The 17845-nt window shown below is 47.8% G+C and overlaps 1 protein-coding gene across 3 annotated transcripts in view; it reads right to left on the bottom strand.

Moving 5' to 3' along the window:
- Nucleotides 1–2398: 2398 nt before the first annotated feature.
- The window catches only part of PRDM11 (PR/SET domain 11), a 48335-nt gene continuing 32888 nt past the window's right edge, over nucleotides 2399–17845 (bottom strand). Inside the window, exons 6-8 of one of the 3 annotated variants that reach the window (XM_056494017.1) lie at nucleotides 16036–16220; nucleotides 12295–12945; nucleotides 2399–11450 (exon numbers count right to left, since the gene is read on the bottom strand). In XM_056494017.1, coding sequence (XP_056349992.1) covers nucleotides 9286–11450; nucleotides 12295–12945; nucleotides 16036–16220 — 3001 coding nt within the window. In that variant the 3' untranslated portion in view covers nucleotides 2399–9285. The remainder of the gene's footprint in view (nucleotides 11451–12294; nucleotides 12946–16035; nucleotides 16221–17845) is intronic. The other 2 variants (XM_056494018.1, XM_056494019.1) reach the window with 2 other exon arrangements.

Genomic DNA, 17845 nt, shown 5'->3' with positions numbered 1-17845 from the left:
GAGATTTTTGGAGCAGGAGTGGGAAGTATCTACCTCACTGACAGTTTGGGGGCACTCTCACCCATCACAGTCAGTGTTAAAGCACAAGAATAGAAAACAAAGCCAGTCTGCAGAGCCCCAGGCTGTTGCTGGCTTCCAAAGAGGGGTGCCTGTCAGCTGCACAGCGAGGCTGATGGCACTGAAGAATTTGCTGTAGAGATGAAGGAAAAAGCTTTATTTTTGCTGCACAGTGAGCTGAATACAAGTGGTGCATCTGCCAGGAAATCCTTCCCACCTAGGGGATTCACACAGAGTTTCTCAGTAATTCCCAGCTCAGCATGCTGAAAAGCAGCAATAGCTGCCACAGAACCATTCTTCACTTGACCCTGCTGTTCATTGTTACTTCAAATTTATTAGAAGCTATTCTCCCTTATGCTATTTAAAAATTAAACTGGGACTACCTGTAATCCTGTCTGCCAAGAGAGAGTAGCACCTAATCCAGCACCTAGAACAGAGTCATTGCCAGTGCTAGTCCTGAATGTCTGCAGCTGATTCCTCCACTTCCCTGAACCCTTAGTGATCACTGAATGTGGAATAAACCAAGCCAAAAAAAGAGAAAACGGGTCCCACCTAAAACCAACACAGCACAGCTCTCCTGAACACCACAAAGTGCAGTGGTGGCCTGGGGTGCAGCTCTGCCACTCCTGACCCTCTGCAGCCCATGGCTCCCCATCCCTCTCTGCCACCCCTGTGTGCCTCCAGAGGTACCAGTGTCCCCAGAAACGGGGTGTCTGGCAGCCATGCAGACAGCACACTTGTTTTTCTCCTTGATCAAAACAACTTCAAACAGGGGACTTTAGAGAGTCAGAAAATCTAGCTAGCACATATGCTGTGCTGTGGGAGCCTTTGATTATCCAGCAGATATTTTTAGAGCCCTTTGTAAATGAGCTGTGGCTCCCTTTGTGTGGCGTATGGCAACAGCTCTGCCAGAAACAGCCTCTGTGCCACCACAGAGCTGCACCTGGCACTGCCAGACACCTGCTCTGCCCTCTGATTAAACACCTTGGGGGCACTTAAACCCACCCATGTGCTCGCTGCTGTGCTTTTCCTTCTGCCTCAGGACAGTAAGATGGGGAAGACAGGCCCCAGGAAGCGCTGCAAATCCCCCTTGCAGGTTATGCCTGCAAGCTCCTGGCATCACAGGCTCCACACCTCCTGCTTCCAGGAAGAAACATGTTCAGTTTTTTGCTAAATGAAGTTTCTAACACTAGCATCTAACAACACTCATCTCCATGGAGCATATCCAGGACACCAGCAGAGCTGGGGAAGTGTGTGTCAGGCCTTAATGCTATGACAACCATCACTGAGAAATTTTTCAATTTCCTTTTCTCTCATATTGACATGAGAATCACTGGTCCTAAAAGTGAAGGGTACTTTTAGCCAAAGATCAGATGAATTTTGTGCAAGCTTCCATTCCTGATAAAAGCTCAGATAGTGCACTTTGCTTGAAGGGATCTTGCTTTTAAGTCTTCGGTTTGAAGTCACCAGCAAGGAGGCCAGTCACTGACAAGAGTCCACAGCACAAAATTGCCTGTAGGAGACGAATTACAATGCAGCAATGCATTTCACAAGCAGTTCTGACTCTTTACACATGGTTGAGCTGCTGAAAGTGAAGCATTGTCCTGCCTTCATGCTGTCAATTGACTAGCAAAGGGAAAAACCCCAGAGAAGAGGTTTTCACTGCTGACTGACAGGTGCCCAGGAAACCCAACTGAAGCTAAGCCCTGACAACCACCAGGATTTCACTGGGCCTGCTTACTGCTCAAAAATAAGCAATTCTAAATCACTGAAGTGAAAGCTGCCAGAAAATGACAAACTGTGTGTAATATGCGGTCTGGTCAATGAAATGGACTATGAGGAAATCACTAAAACAACCTTTCCTATTGCACCTATTGACAATATTGTTATATTACTATATATATATACAGTATATAATATAGCTATATATATGTAGCTATAGCTGTCACCCAGGGATGGACTCAACCTTTGCAAGATTGTCCCTGCTGTGCAAACCTGAGCTTCAGGAAAGGAAAGGGAAGGGAAGGGAAGGGAAGGGAAGGGAAGGGAAGGGAAGGGAAGGGAAGGGAAGGGAAGGGAAGGGAAGGGAAGGGAAGGGAAGGGAAGGGAAGGGAAGGGAAGGGAAGGGAAGGGAAGGGAAGGGAAGGGAAGGGAAGGGAAGGGAAGGGAAGGGAAGGGAAGGGAAGGGAAGGGAAGGGAAGGGAAGGGAAGGGAAGGGAAGGGAAGAAGGAAGGATGGAATTGAACTGTTTTAAAAGTTGCATCTTTAGATGCCCTTCACCTGGCCTTTAAAATGATATTAACCTCCAAGAACAATTTAAAGAATTAGCAAGGCAAGCTGATAAATTTAAATGTTTTTTGTTTTTTTTTTATTAACAATCATTTTACATTACAAGGATAATATGACAAAAGGAAAGTTCTCGTGTACATACTATGATATATCAACATAGCTCTATTCGTATCCAGTGTCCTAGGTCCTTTCACACAGGTACTATAAAGCATAGTCTGTAAAGTAATAACATTTTAATGTCTCCAAAAGAGTGATATTAACATATTAATACATATATAGTAATAGACGTCTAGATATTTTTCTCTCATTTCATATGTGTGTGTGGTGGGTGAGCGGGTGGGTGAGAGATCACTTGAAACAGTTCAGCAGGGCTGTGCTTGGATGCGGGTATGGAGAGGTTTGAGACAAAACCTCGTTCTCAGGAAGTAGAAATGCATTTTTGCTAACTGTCAGGTGAGTCTGTGAGGACGCCATGACTGGCAGGAACTCCGTAGCCCTCCTGTAGCGTCGGGGACATTACAGCAAACGAGACGTGGCTCCCCCGCGTAGCCCAGCGAGCTTATCTGAGTGAGGTGCAGTGCACGGGAGCCCCTCGGCGGGTCAGCGCCGGCGGGCCGGCCCGGGCGAGCGGCAGTGGCATGGAGCGAGGGGCCGGAGCGACACGACTGTCTGAGGTTTGTGAGGAGCGGGTGCCCGGAGCTCCCGCCGGGCACGGAGCGGGAGCCGCCGCCGGGCAGCGCGGCTGAGGTGGATTACCAGTTGTGTGGAGGAGAGAGGCCTGGAGAGGGCACTGAGGTGTGTGAGGGCCTGCGGCAGCTCGCACAGCGTCTGCTGCTGCGGTACCAGGGTTGGCGGGTGGGAAGCACAACTCGCCCTTCTCCCGACCCGAGCCAACAAATAAAAACCAATGGCGAGGAGTGCGGCGGTGCCAGGCCTGGCATGGAGCTGCAAAGGCAAACCTCCATGCTTCCCTCCAACCCCTGTGGGGAAGCAGCTCGCTGACTGACCACCTGCTGCCAGGCCGGCCAGAGGCACCTCTCAGGTGCCAGCCAAAGCTTCAGGATGCGGCAGGGCCAGTGACCTGCGAGTGTGTGAAGGGAGGGACGGAGGGATGACAAAGCTGTCCATCCCACAGGCATCGGCAGATACTCGGGGAGGGCTGATCGCTGCCCAGATCCACCTCCATCCAGCATGGAAATGAAGGTGTCTGCGTGGGCAGGGTGAGAGGGCTGCACCCTTCGGTGCTTCAGCCTGGCAAGGTCCGAGCGCTGTGTGCTGGGGCCCAAAGGCACAGTGCGACACTGACCATGTCTTCCATACAATCAATCATTCCCTTTCCTCCAGAAAGCCTCCCTGGGCCCCTGGCCAGGCAGGCTGCTCAGGGGCTGTGAGACCTGAGGGAGCAGAGCTCCTGCAGCAGGACAGCGGCAGCCTGACCCAACGGAGCTGAATGCGGCCCCCAGCTGGGATCGCACACTCCCATCCTGACCACTGCGACTTCACGGTTCCTTCCTGTTTGCACTGCTCCAGCTCCATACACTATCCCTGCCACCTCCAGCTGCGTGGCCATAGCCCTTTCTCAACTCACACCCGCCTTGGCTCTCCTGCTGCCTTTATCCCAGCGCCACAGCTGTGTCACTGACCCATGCCCACACTGCACCCACGCTCTCGCTGGTGCTGTGTGAGTGCTGGCCAGCACAGGTGTCCCTGGCAGTGTGCTGGTGATTGCTGAGGAATGCCAGGTGCAACAGCAAAACGCCACCTTTCCGCAGCACCAGTGCCAGCAGTTGCTAACCACATCCATGCAGAGACAAAAGTGCATATGAGGGTGGGATATGTGTCTGTCCAAGAGTGAACACACAGGACCTCAGCAAGAGGCTTTCTCAGAAGGACACTCAAGCATTCTCCCTACCAAGACATTCCACTATTAAACAAACCTTATTTATCACTTGGTTAGCATGCCAGCAAGGAAACCCCTTGCCCTAAACACAGCCAAGCCCCTCTCCATAGAGTGCTATACATGTAAATGTAGGCCTCAGTGTATGGCTAAAACCATCCCAAAGTCCAAAGTCTTCAGTGTTCCATGCCTTGTGCTAGAACACAGGGCCAGCCTTACACAAGGGTGGTTGAGTCTATCTCTATATTATATCTTTATATCTATCGAAAACATAGAAATATATAAATATATAGGATTTCATTTATAGATATATAAGCATGTGATTTTAATCTTTTGTACTGTGTGTATATGTACTGGGATGTGCGTATATACAATATATAGACCATATGCATATGTACTGTATACATACACTAGCTTACATGCACACACATCATACGTGTCTCCAAGGGAGACAGGAATTGCATAGGCATTACTGCATTGGATACAATGGCTGGGGGATTAACGTACCATTTCTCTGCTTTTAAGACCTCTTTTAACAGGGCTGAGAGGGGAATCTGCAAAAGCAGAGGCTGTTGCTGCTTACTTGCAAGCCAGCTGTCCAGGCACTGGTCAAACAAACAGCAATCCTCATGAGATAAGAAGGGAGGGGGACTCCAAAGACCCCGCGGGCCATCTGGTTGTGTTTGTGCTGTGAGAAAGAGATGAGCCTGAATCACGTCTGAACAGTCATACCAGCAAAAGTGTGACCAGCACGAGGGACACTGCTGCAGCTGGCTCGAGACCCGAGGCAGACGCCACACGAGGACCCTCGCAGCCCCCGTAACTTTGTGTGCTTTTGCTGGTATGGGAAGAGCTTTGGTCTCTTGTGAGGATTATCCCTGCTGAGGTCAGTCTCGTGGCTGGAGGGCCTGGACCCCTGTGGACACAGGTGAGCCCTGCAGAAGGACATGTCTAAATGTGCTTCACAGATTTCTGCTTCACAGCAAGGTAAAAGAGGCAAGGAGCCTGAGCAAAAAGTGGGGAAGGGAAATTGGCAACCAAAAATCCCACGGGCTAGAAATATAAACCCGAGGGTCTGGAGAAGTGTGCATTATTCACAGTCAGATGCCATAGCTAAGATGCAGGGGAAGGAGACAATAAAGAGCTCATTCAAGAAAAACTGAACCCTCTGTCTTTGCAGCCTAACCAATTCAAGATGCTGTGAGCAACACATTCAAAACAACTCCTCTTGCTCTCTCAGCACAGCAGGAAAGGCATTGATTAAACCTGATGAACGGCAATCTTGGAGCCATGAAGCCTCCCTCAGCACCCTGCTAAGCCCTCCCCATGCCTGCTGCTGCCTCCTGGCCTCACTACCACCAGGCTGGGCCCAGACAAGGGAAAGGCTTGGGAGCCCTGGGAAGCCAGGGGTGCTTTGCACTGATATTCCTCCCTCCTCCCTATCTTGTCTATGCTGGTAGTCATGTTTCTATCCACAGACCACCCATGAAAGTAAGAGCTACAGATATGAGACAGGCAGGTTAACCTGGAGGGAAAGCCTGCAAAGCACCTGCATTACCCTAGGACAAAGGCCAGGCTTATTTTCTGATGTGCAGGTAACAGGGAATTGTGTTGGAGGAGCTGGGATGGGGGCTGGGCAGGGCCAGCTGCTCTGCCAAGCTCTTGTCTATCCCCATCACCAATGTAAGGTGTCTCTGACCTTTTCTGTCATGGGTATCCACAACAGCCAGTGGCACGGAATCACTGTTTGCAAGCAAAGTTATTTGCTAAAGGAACAAGTGCTCTGCCTGTGTCAGCTGGCTGCCAGAGAAAATCACCACAGCTGCACATTTCATTGCACCATTAGAAGTAAGAGCTGCCAGCAAAAGGTGTCACTGATGAAAGCAGGATTTGCAAGTGAACCAAAGGGAAGGAGTGACAAATTGGAAGAATAGTTTCTGAACAGGCCTCTGGCAACTCTTACCTTGCCATTTCCTCCCCAGTGACCAAAGTTAGGAGGCTTGGATCAGGAGTTGTAAACAGGCCTCTCTGGCTGCTCAGCACAAGCCCTGGGGGAGCATTCCTCTCTCCAAAGGTGTCTGGAAACTGTCCCCAAATGTTCCTTCCCTTCACGCGGGCCAGGCACTTTGATGGGCCTCTATGCCAAGCCCTTTTGTTGCTGCAAACAGAAAGGCAGGTGATTTTTCCTCTCCACCCACGAAGAGCTATGGAGTTCTACAGGTTCTATGATCTATGTTCACCTTGCCCATCTCCAGTCAGAAGCTAATGGAGCAGCAGTTTTTTATCTCTTTACATCTCCTCAAGTTTTAAATGGAAGGGAGCCTGCCACCTCCCTGGCAGGCAGCAGTTCCAGAGCTTTGTGGCAGCACCCTGAGCAGAGCCAATTCACCACATCTAGAGAGCTACAAGCAGCTTGTATAAAGAGGTCCCTACTTTATGGCCAGGCAAACAACCACCCAAGGCTGCACAGCTGGCAGAGGCTTTCTAGTTTAATTCTTACTCCTCTGGATGAAAGGATCAACAAAGCCATTTTTCATGCTTGCTAGGCGTGTTGCATCACTGCCCCTGCGTTGGAACTGTGTGATGCCCTGACCTAGCTGGTGACATTGCCGTGAGGACCACAAGGCAGAGCACCCACGCCTGCACCCCTGGCGGCAGTGAGGCAGCAGGGGGGTGGCCCTGGCACAGGTGCCCTCTCCTGCCCGAGCCAGCCCCAGGCTGCACCTGCTGTCAGAGGTAAGGCAAGGGCTAAGTGCTACAGAGGGTGCTGACCAGCCCTGGCTGCTACATTCACAGGGTCTGCTCTGCTCCACCTGCACCATCTGACTGAAATGCCCTGTTTGATAGTGAAGGGGCAGTGTCAGGACACAAGGACAGGCCACCACTCGTGCTTTGGGTGGGCTCAGTCCCTCCTCATCCCACAGGGACAGAGGCAAACACTTCCAAAACCCTGACCAACACCAGCTAGCTGCTCCTGTGGGGTCTGAAAGCTGAACCAGTCTGTAGTGGCTTGGCTGCACACCTCTGCCAGTGCTGGCTGTGAAGTTCTGCTGAAGGCAAAAGGGTTAGCAGGAGGTGAGTGAGACCTAGGTAGAAGTGTGTGTTTTCCTGGGGAAGACAGTGTGTGAACCCTGGCAGTGAAAGTGACTCAGAGAGAGATCGGTTCCAAACATGCTACATCTCCATTGAAAACAAACAAAAAAGTTTAAAAAATAAAATAATATTATATATATATATATATATATATTTATATAAATGAAAAGCTATCAACTAGCAGCAACGGTTCTAGAGATATCTTAGCACCAAGACCAAGGGCAGGGGGGGTAACAGGAGAAAGGAAAGGTTCAGTGTTGCTGATACCACCATCATGTTTCCAAACAACACAGCTTGGCACAAAGCTCATCCCTCTGGGAAGTGAGAACATGTTGGCTTGGACACCTTTTGGACAACATGTCTCACTCCCACGATGATCTGGTCAGGTTGGTGCTGTCCATGCCACATCAGCAGGGCAAGGCACTAGCATCTGTGGAGTTTTTGCACCTTTTTTGTTTGTGTGATGTTTTTTTTTGGTTGGTTGGTTGGGGTTTTTTTGTGTTTTTATTTTTTCTCTTTTCTAACCTGAAGTGATATTGTGTGGATGCCTGGAGCTTGTTTACTTTAAAAGAATAAAACAAAGTAGAGCCCCAAGCCCACAAAACAATCTCTTTGTGATGGAAGGTGCAAGTCCCCCATTCACAATTCAGCTGGATTCTGCATTCCTTCAAGAAAGGAAGAAATGTTTTGCAGGAAGAAGCAGAGCATCCCTTCTTCCTGCTGTCATCAGTCTGCTGTGCTGTGGAACATGTTACCTTGGTCACAAGAGAGTAAGTGAACCTTTGTAGGACATCACACATGAATATAATCCAAGATAATCTTGCATTGATAGCTCCTGCCACCAAACTGCAGCAGGTTTTTCTTTCAGTCATTCCAAACAAAACAAAACAAAACAAAAACCCCACAACAATCTAGGATTATAAAGACATAGTATAAATAATGTAAATTAGAATATAATTTTTTAAGCCTTTGAATCTCCGCCCAGAGGTGGCTCTTGACTCATTGGCTGTCTAGCTTCCACAGCAGCCCTGGTTTTGAATGAATAGTTGTATATATATATATATATTTATCTCATACAATATAAAAATATAAATGCAAAAATTTCCCCCTGCCTTCTCTATTTTGCTATTTTATAGTCTGCACATGACATCATGTTATAACATACGTATGATAGACTGGTACTACGGTTATCATAAAAGGAGCTGAAAGCCAAGTATTACTCTACAGCCCAAAGGTAGGGAGAACTGAGAAAGGGGCATCACAGTTTAGTGGAGGCATCTGTTTCTGAATCAGAATGAAAACCCAAAATAATTCCCCCAGCCCTTCTCTCCTGTCAGTAATCTTTTGAGTGAAGAAAGCTTCCACTCAACTGAAGAGAACTGGGTGGAGCTGGGGGCAACATAAACACACGGGATGCTCTGTCGGAAATCAGAAATCTGACTGTTGCCAACAAAAGGCTGAAATGGCTCAATAACTGGGCTGAACAATGGAAAGAGAGGCAGAGATTGAAACCAAGGAGAAAACAAACAAACAAACAAACAAACAAACAAACAAACAGACAAACCCAAAACAAAACAAAACAAAAAACAACCCAGCAAACCGACAACACATACAAAGGAAACTGCTGGGAGGATGAGGCTGACAAAGACCCGTTGTCTAGCTTATAGGTTGTTAGGTTTGAACATGTAGAGTATGGCCCCAGCACATGCTTCTAAAGAATGAAATGTTGCCACCTACATTGCAGCTGCCATGGTTGGAGACACCAGTAAATGTCTAAACATTGTCTCAATCTTTAAAATTCTGCTTAGCTTCTATCAGACGCACATCGTCTTAACTTTTAAATTTTCAGTGTGGGTTTTTCCTTAATATAGATAATATATATATTTTATATAATATATCAAAGTTTAGAGTATAGATTAAAAAAATTATCTGATCTGAGGCATTCCTTCCTAAATATCAGGGTAAAACTCAGAGCCATGGTCCATGCTCTGCAACATCGGCTTCTGCTCGAGAGATGTCATCCTGCTCAGCATTTCGGCCGAGAGCGCGTAGCTATTGCCCGACTTCTCCTCGAACCAGCTGTCGAGGGCCCTTTTGCAATCGAAGTTGGCAATGGGCGGCCCGTTAACAGCAATCGTCAACAGGTCGCTGAGCTGCTCCAGCGTGAGCCGAGAGCGGTTGTTCTTGCGCACTCTCTGCAGGGCGGTGCGCCCCTTCTCACAGCAGGCCGAAGAGGTGGGAAGGACTTTGAGGATCTGAACTATTTTATTTAGGAGGGGAAATCTCTGTTTGTATTTACAAATGTGACTGAGCAAGTCTTTAAAACCATTTTTGGTATAATAATCCACCTTGAGTTCTCGCCACTCCATCAGCAGACTCCCTCGGGTGTCCATCCCCTCTCTGCAAACCTCCCTGGAAAACGATGGGACTGTCTCCAGGTGTTCAAATATTTGTACCATATCCTCCTTCCCATAGCTCATGAGCTCATCAGTGCTTCTGGGCCAAGCTGCAAGGTCAAATACCTGACAGGCTTTCACAAATGTCCGGCTGCGGGAATCAAACCTTTGGGCTAGGATCACCTGGGTCTTCTGGCAGATCTTTTCTCTAATCGACTGGAATTTGGCTTCAGCCACCCGTAGATTTTTCACAGCAATGCCATTAAAGCTTTCACGGAAGTTTTCCTCAAACTCCTGCAAGTACTCCCCAGGGGAGTCTGCTAGCCGGCTGATCTCCTGGATGGCCTCCTCTATCTTATCGTCCACCTGCGACACAAGAAGGTACTCCCCTTGGAAGACGTAGGCAAGGCGTGAGAGCACAGCAATCACATCCAGCAGGAAGTAGATGAGTTTAATCGACTGGTAGTCCATCAGGAACTGCAGGAGGGCCAAGGCAATGGCAGAAGCATCTGCCCTTTGAGTCTGGCCACTGATATCTTTGAGATGGGCCACAACCTCAAGGTAATCCTTGATGAGAGCGTTGAGCACGTTCTGCTCCCCAATGATCCATTTCACTGCTCGGATGTCCCCCAGGAACTCGGTCTCCTCACACAGAGTGGCAGCAGTGAGCCTCAGCTCGCACATGAGTCGGGGAGAATAACGATAGAAACTCAGCAGTTGCTTCAAGTTGTTTTCTAGCTCCTCCAGACAGGGTAGTTCCTTCCCACTAATGGCATCCAAAATCTCCAGGTGGGGCCTGTGCACCATAAAGGGAAGGCAGAGAAGCCAGGGCAAGGTCTTTCTGATTGTCATGAACAAGTTGGCCCTCAGGCTGGCGGTAATGTTAGCACCATCAACTCCCAAGCCGATAGTTGGCTTCTCATCCTGCAATCGTATTCCCAGGCTGGAAAAAGCCCGGTCTAATGCTTGGAGGTAACTGTCTGTTGTAGAGAAGCCGAGCTCCTGAAGAGACAGGAACTCAGTTGCTGGAGGCCCATCACTGCTCGTGTACTGCACATAGACCGCAACTGTATCTGCAAGCAGGTCGTCGCTCTGCCCATCCAGAATGATGCTGAGGAAGGGAGACTGCCGGATGCGCTCAACCAGGTCCTCTCGGAGAGCCCGGGCGATATGGTGGATCAAGATCTGGCAGTCTCCTTCGTTCATGTACTGATCCACCACCTTGAGTTCACACTTTCTCAGTAGTTCTGCCAGAGGCCGAAAGTCATAGTAGGGCCTGCCCTCCAGGGCCAGGTGGTAGGCTGTATTGAAGAGCAGGGTCATATTTCGGCACATCTCTTCTGTCTTCTCTGGGTGCATCCTGAGCTTGTAAAGCTGCAGGCACTTCTTGTGGAGGTTGCTCTGGCTGTGCAGCTTTATCGTGTGTATCTTGAACTGCTTAGAGCCAATGATGAAGGCTGAAGTCCGAGAAGACTGCACTGTGTACTGCCTACAGACATGGCACCACATCTCATTCAGTGTCGGGGAGTACCGCAGAAACCAAAACTTTTTAAGCCACTCTTGCTTGAAGCGCCGTATCCTCCGGCCCGTCGCAGAAGACATCTTGGAAGGCTCATCTGTAGCAGCAATCATGTCATTGGAAACTGATTCATCAGCAGAATCCACCTCTTGGTCATCATCCTCCATGATGGTGGGAACTGAGATGATGCTTTCTGAAGCTGTAACAAAAAAATAAAAAAAAGGAAAAAAAATATAGTATTTACAAAGTTGCTGAGCTAGAGAAGCATCCTACTGGTGACAGTAGAACACTGCCCAAAGAGCTGGCCACAACCACTCTTCTCCTGCCCACAATACATTATGGATAGAATTTGAATCATGACTTTGAAAGGAAAAGAAATCAATATCTCTTCATAAGAACTTTGTCGCCAACATGCCACAATGAACAGCAAAAAAGGACACTACATCCTGGCCACTTGAACAACATGCTGTGTGACCCAAATATTCCTTTTACTGAAGGCTCCTTGCTGCTTGACAGAGTGTTCCTGGAGGAAATGAAATATATCTTCAGAAAGAGATACGTGGTTGTGTTAAGGCAGTGGAGGAAACAGAGAGAGATTTCCAACAAGGGACACAGCAGGACATAGTTTCATACACAAAGAGAGCACATTTCAGCGTTACCACAGAGTCATTCATACTTTCTTGGTAGCATGTGAGGCACTGTGGAGGGGCTTCCGCTGAAAGAGAATGCATCAAAAATACAGCAAACAAACTGTCTGCAATGGAATGTCTTTTTTATTGGCAGTGCATTATCAATTACAATGGCAACAAATAGAGCAAATTGTCATACAGAGTCTTTCCCAGACAGTGTTTTCCACTGTACCCACAGCATCAGCTCCTGTCGCAAAACACCCAGTCACAAAACCTGACAAAGAACCTTCCATGGAACTACAGGTTCACCTGAATACTCAGAGCAAAATGCTTTAGATGGGTACAGAGCACACAGGCCTCTCACTACTCTCCTTAGGCAGGGTTTGGAGAATGCTCTAACTGGGCAAGGCTTACCTGTGGGGTCTGAGAACTCTTGGAGCTCAGGTACCTGGGGCGGTAACACGGGTGCCTCGGGTAACTTGCCAGATCTCAGCATGTCTAGCTCAGCCTGCAGCTCCCGGATTTTCTTCTTCAGCCGGATGCAGTTGGGGCAGAAGGATGTGGTGGGCATTTCATGGGAGTTGCCTTGTGCAGAGGCCAGTGACAGCTCGGTTGGGCTGTCTGCTTTAAGTGACAGGGGCTCTTCTTCCTCATCTTCAAGGATGCTCATCTCCTTGGCTGAAATGAAAGAGGAGCTGTGAGGGACCCTCCATTCCCTCTCACTCTGGTTTCTGCTGAGGCTCAGGGAGCCATGCTGCATGGCACTGCCACACTGCTCAAAGATGTCTTCAGCCTGGTATTTAGATGCTCTTCTGAGGGAAAGTGGTGTACTTGTTGCTAACTGGCTCTCTTCAAACTTGGCAGACTCCAAAGAAGCCTCCAGGACATCTTTGAAGATGAGGTCAATTTTTTTTTTCTTTGTTTGGGGGTGGGATTCCCCCTCGTCACAGCTGCGCTTGTAGGGGCTCTTCCCCTGCTTTAAGGTAGTGAACTGGAGTGCTCCCCTTGCATCCTCTTGATTTTCTACATTCTTTTCTGACTTGTCATTCTGTAACATTTTATCTCCTAGAATGGAAAATGAGGGGTGGGGATTATCACTGGGAACCGAGCAACATCCCTCAATCTCAAACTCAAACAAAAAAGAACAAAAAGGCAGACTGAATCCCTGCAGGCCTGCATGTTATGTTACAAGCCAGGGAACTGACACAAATCAGTGGAAACCGAGGCTTGCAAGAGGAGAAGCCCTGCTAATGGGCATGTCTGCAAAAACAGAGACAGTCCTGGGTAACCACAGCAGAGTAGAACCCACACACTTCAAAGAGAAGAGAAACTACAGGCAGCTTGTTTAACCTAAAGGTATAACCAACCTGCATTGGAAGAGGACTATGAAGTGAATGACTGATCATGGTGGAAACTATACCCAGAGCCTAAGAGGCATTTTGGCTGGCTGGAAGTCCTGTGCCTGTTTTGACTTGGTAAAAGGTATCAAGTGTACAGCAGTGCAGTGAGACATTTACACCATTTCACGACAACCCCAGTGCCTGTGCATGCCATGGCACAAAATTTGCAAGCCCCTTTACTCTCATTCAGTTTGGAGGCTGCTCCAGAAAGGCAAAGGTAAAGGAGTAAAAACAACTTGCACACTTAAAACCTAAGGTATACATTGTCAACTGAGCTACAAGGGGTGAACACCCTCCAAGGATGGGACATCTAGCTTGTCCTGGTGGAGTCTGAGAGCATGACCATTCAGTAATCAAAAAAAAAATATTAAAAGCAACCTCACACAAATTATTAATTGCTTAAAATAAAGGGAATAGCCAGATTTCCTTACCTGGAAATTCAAAAGACGATAGGTTTGGCTCAATTTCCATCACTCTTCTATCTTGTAAATAACTTCAAGCATTGATGGCTTCCCAAACAAGACGCTGCTTTATGCTGATTTTTGGTTTTGTTTGCTTAAAGTGTATTCATGCTTTCATAAGAGTTATGGAGCAAAAGCTACCATTCCCTCTCTAAGGAGAGCAATGCTAAGAATGCAGAAAAGATGCAAGACTCGAAAGTTAGAGTAAGGCACTGTACAAAGGGCTAGCCTGAATGGATGGGATTTTTGCAATGGGTTTGGATGCTGGCTGGAAAACCCAGCCACTTCTTTAGTGAATCCATAACAACAGATTTCATTTTCAACACATAGATGAGAATTTTTAGGGACAAAGCTTTCAATCTCTCTCTTAGTATTTCCCCTGTAACGGACCACAGCAATTACTGTGAGAAGTAGGGATCTAGAGAACTGGTTCTTCTTTCTCGGTGATTTTTTCCCCCAACCAGCCGAGTGCTTCAGCCCTATGGAAAAGCTAGAAATCACAAGATAATCCCTCATATTATTGGTCTCAACTCCAATGATGAGGCTGGTCTGAAACTACCAACAGAAACAAAACCCAGGAACCATTCTGTGAGTTCATAAAGTGTGCCACTTCATTTAACACTCTGCAAGGATTTGAAATATTTTAAATAGAAAGTGATTCAACAGATTTTTGTGCTGTTTCCTGACCACCTCCCAGTGCCCTCCCAGCTGAGGCTTCAATGTCTCTCACAAGTCTAGCAATGGCCCAGGTGATGCTCAGTTTTAATAACATCTCAGTGCCCCTTTGGGTGAAGGCAGGCTGAGCCCAGCTTGCAGCAGGATGAGCTCACCATGATGTCAGGGGGTTTCTGGAAAGGTCTCCATAGCTGCAGGAGTTTCTACCTGAGGGCACATTAGGCTGTTCTAGGCACAGAGGCAGGTTCTGGAGAGTCCTGAGAGTCTTTAGCACACGTGTAGCACAGAGCAGGCTGTGAGTTACCATTTCAGCTCCCATAAACCATGACACCATGACAAACCAGGACTAAAGGCATGTCTGCATGGCAGGGCAATAGCTCATAGCCTTGGTGCCTCTGTAGAGCAGCTGCTCCAGGGGCCCAGACTGTCTCTTGCTGTACTTTCAGAAAGCACTAAGCCATCTAGATGACTAATGTGTGCATGTTATTGCAGCAAAATCACTGCAGCCTACACTTAATCACTCACTGGTGCTCATTAACATAAAAAAGTAAATTCATACCAATGTTAATTCAGAAGTGGGAATTGCCCAAGTACAGCCACCAAGATGTAACACTGCAAGTGCATAACAATCCTAAGGTGATAGAGATAACCAGCTTTTTCAGGACATCTCATCCACCCCATGACTGAAGAGGAGACACCTTTTACCAAGTCAAGGCAGCAACAGTAGCTGTGTAATAATATACTCAGAAATTGTAATTACAAAGTTATATTTAGTGTGGCTGCCCCTCTGAGGCCCTGCCATTCTGCATCTAGCCTGGAAAGCAATGCTCCTAATTAACTTCAGGTATCAGCACCATACAGATGACCAGATACATTAAGAATTTTTGCTTTCCTCTAAAGCTTCCTATACTCTTGACAATACGTGGGCCCAAAGGACTGCTGGGTTTGTTTCAACATTGCTATTCTTTAGACAAGATAACAATTTTTATCCAAGGAATAATCAGTCTGGCAAGTACAAAGCCTCCTGTACGTTGCATACACATTCTAAGGTTGTGAGACTAAGGAGCTGATGTCGCGCTGATCCCAAATTATCTTTCTGAAGAAAGAGGAGATAAATTAAACGAGGAAAATGGACATTCAAACACACCAAGGAAATCTCATTCATATGGACACAAAACCAGCCAGAGCTCCCTCACACAGGCTGCACAGAGAGAGCAGCATGTTCAGAAGAAAAACCTAATGCTGTCTTGTAGGATCATCAGCTTGGCAGTCTTCAGGCCAGAAAGTCTTGTGGCAGGGGTGCTCTGTGGTCCCTGGGCATTGCATCAGGCTCTTGCAGCACACACACACACAGCATGGCACAACACAACATGACATGACACATCACAGCACAAATCTTTCTTTCATGATCTCCATGACTGTGGGTATCTTACTCTCCTTGTACACCCATCCATCTATGCCAGGCAGAGCTGGGGGCTCTCACTCGGAGATGCTCTGCTTCTAGAAATGCAGTTCTCCTCACACAGCCTGTGCAAAACCTGCTTCACCCACCACTTCCAGCCCAACTGTGGGGCAGCCCAAGGGGATCAGGAGAGAGGATAGAATGGAAAGGGACTCACCACTTGTGAAATTGTTGATGGTTTCCTGGGACATACTATGCAACCTCTTCATGTAATCCTCACTGTACCAGACTCGCAGCTTCTCCCCAGGGTGGATGTCACGGCAGGCGCGGAAGTAAATCCTCTCGCTGTGCTGAAAGGCCAGCAGGTTCTGCTCCCTCTCCTCCCGGGAGATGATGACGTACCTGAGGGCAAGGGGACAAGGCAGGTGTGAAGCACAAACCTCTCTCCTGAGCCCCCCCTTGCATCAGAATGACAACCATGAAGAAGCCAGAATGACCTTCAGAGAGAGCCATCAACACAGCCAGGCTGGAAAGCATGGAGTTACAAGCAATGGTGTGCAAACGAGCATGGACACCCGGGGAACACTAAACCAGTGGGGCTCTTTCTTGCTGGGGAAGGGATGACACAAATGCACATCCAGTCTGAAGGGATGTCTGCCAGCAAGGGTGACAGGCTCTCCCAGTCAGAAGTATCTTTGCCTAGTGATGGAAAGGGCTTCTGGACTCCCCACTGTCACTTCACATCCCAGGGCTCCCTTCGTTGCTCTCAGGAATATCTGGAATGCGGCAGGGTTCCTCTGCCTGCCTGCTTCCCCAAAACACTGCCTTCCTTTTTTAGTTGGTAATAGATTTGCTTGCTCCTCTCCTCTCAGACAAGCAGAATTTGAGATTCTAAGGACAGAAACATGGATACCTAATAAGCATGGGAGTAAGTGCTGTTTGTTCAAGGACATGCCAGTATTGGAAAGTTTTGCTCTTTGGAGTTCAGCAGGATGTGACATAAAATAAAAATTCAGCTCTGAAAATGGAAACCCCAGCACCGTATTGTGGGGATTTCCTGGCAGTGCTGACAAAAAGATCCCTTTCAGGGAATGATTTAAAACAGATACATTTCAGCTCAGTAGAAACATATTTATTCCTACACCAAGCAACTGGCCCTGTATGCAACTTGCTAAGACAGAGATCTATTGCTAGGGTCACATTATTTGCTCTCATACTCCTCATGTTCCTGCTAGAACATGAAAAAGGCTTGGTAATACTGGTTCCAGCTGCCACCAGCATGAGCTTACAACACCTACCCAGGAAGGAGGTCTCATCACAGCACGTGCAGACCCCAAAGCAGACCTGAACAGCTCATAGCTAAAACTTGTTTCTCTCTTTTGCCATTTCCCTCTATTGTTCAGCAGTCCTTGCTGCAGCAACCACAGCAAAAGCAGGGAGGCTGCAGGGGAGCATACTGCTCCTCTGACATCTGCTGCTATTAGTCCTTGCCCAAGTTCCCTAATGTATATACAGGCATTTCTTTGGCTTAAGAAATCTGTCAAATTTTTTGAATAGTCTACCTTCTCTAGCCGTGTGAATGCACAGATAAAGACACAAGTCCACCTGCACGTGATCCCACTAACCTACGCAAATAAGGTCACAAACTCGGTGAACCTTCCCACAAAACACAGAAAACATGTCTGCAGTGGCAGTGTTTCAGACTGCCTGAGGCTCAAGCAATTCTGGTTTTAATGTTAAGCAACTGTGCATGTGCCTGCAAGCGGTTGTATTTTTCCTCATGTGTGCTACCTGGGATTCTCTGCCATCTTAATTATTTAAACAGCAGACTGGTACTGCCAAAATTGGCTTTTATTCTCTTACTTCTGATCATAAAAGGAACTTTTAAAGTACCAGTTTGTATATTTGAGAAGGAAGAGAGACCCGGACCAGTGTGGTGGGAAGGAAGTCCTGCAACAGCACACAGCTGCCAGGCTGTTACTTTTGGGTGTTAGTGACCACTCCTCAAAAGGTGCATCAGCCCTCCA

Source organism: Oenanthe melanoleuca, chromosome 5 (assembly GCF_029582105.1).
Source record: "Oenanthe melanoleuca isolate GR-GAL-2019-014 chromosome 5, OMel1.0, whole genome shotgun sequence".
Classification (NCBI taxonomy): Eukaryota; Metazoa; Chordata; class Aves; order Passeriformes; family Muscicapidae; genus Oenanthe; species Oenanthe melanoleuca.
Note: the sequence above shows the minus strand (reverse complement) of the source record. Positions and strands in the feature narration are given on the sequence as shown.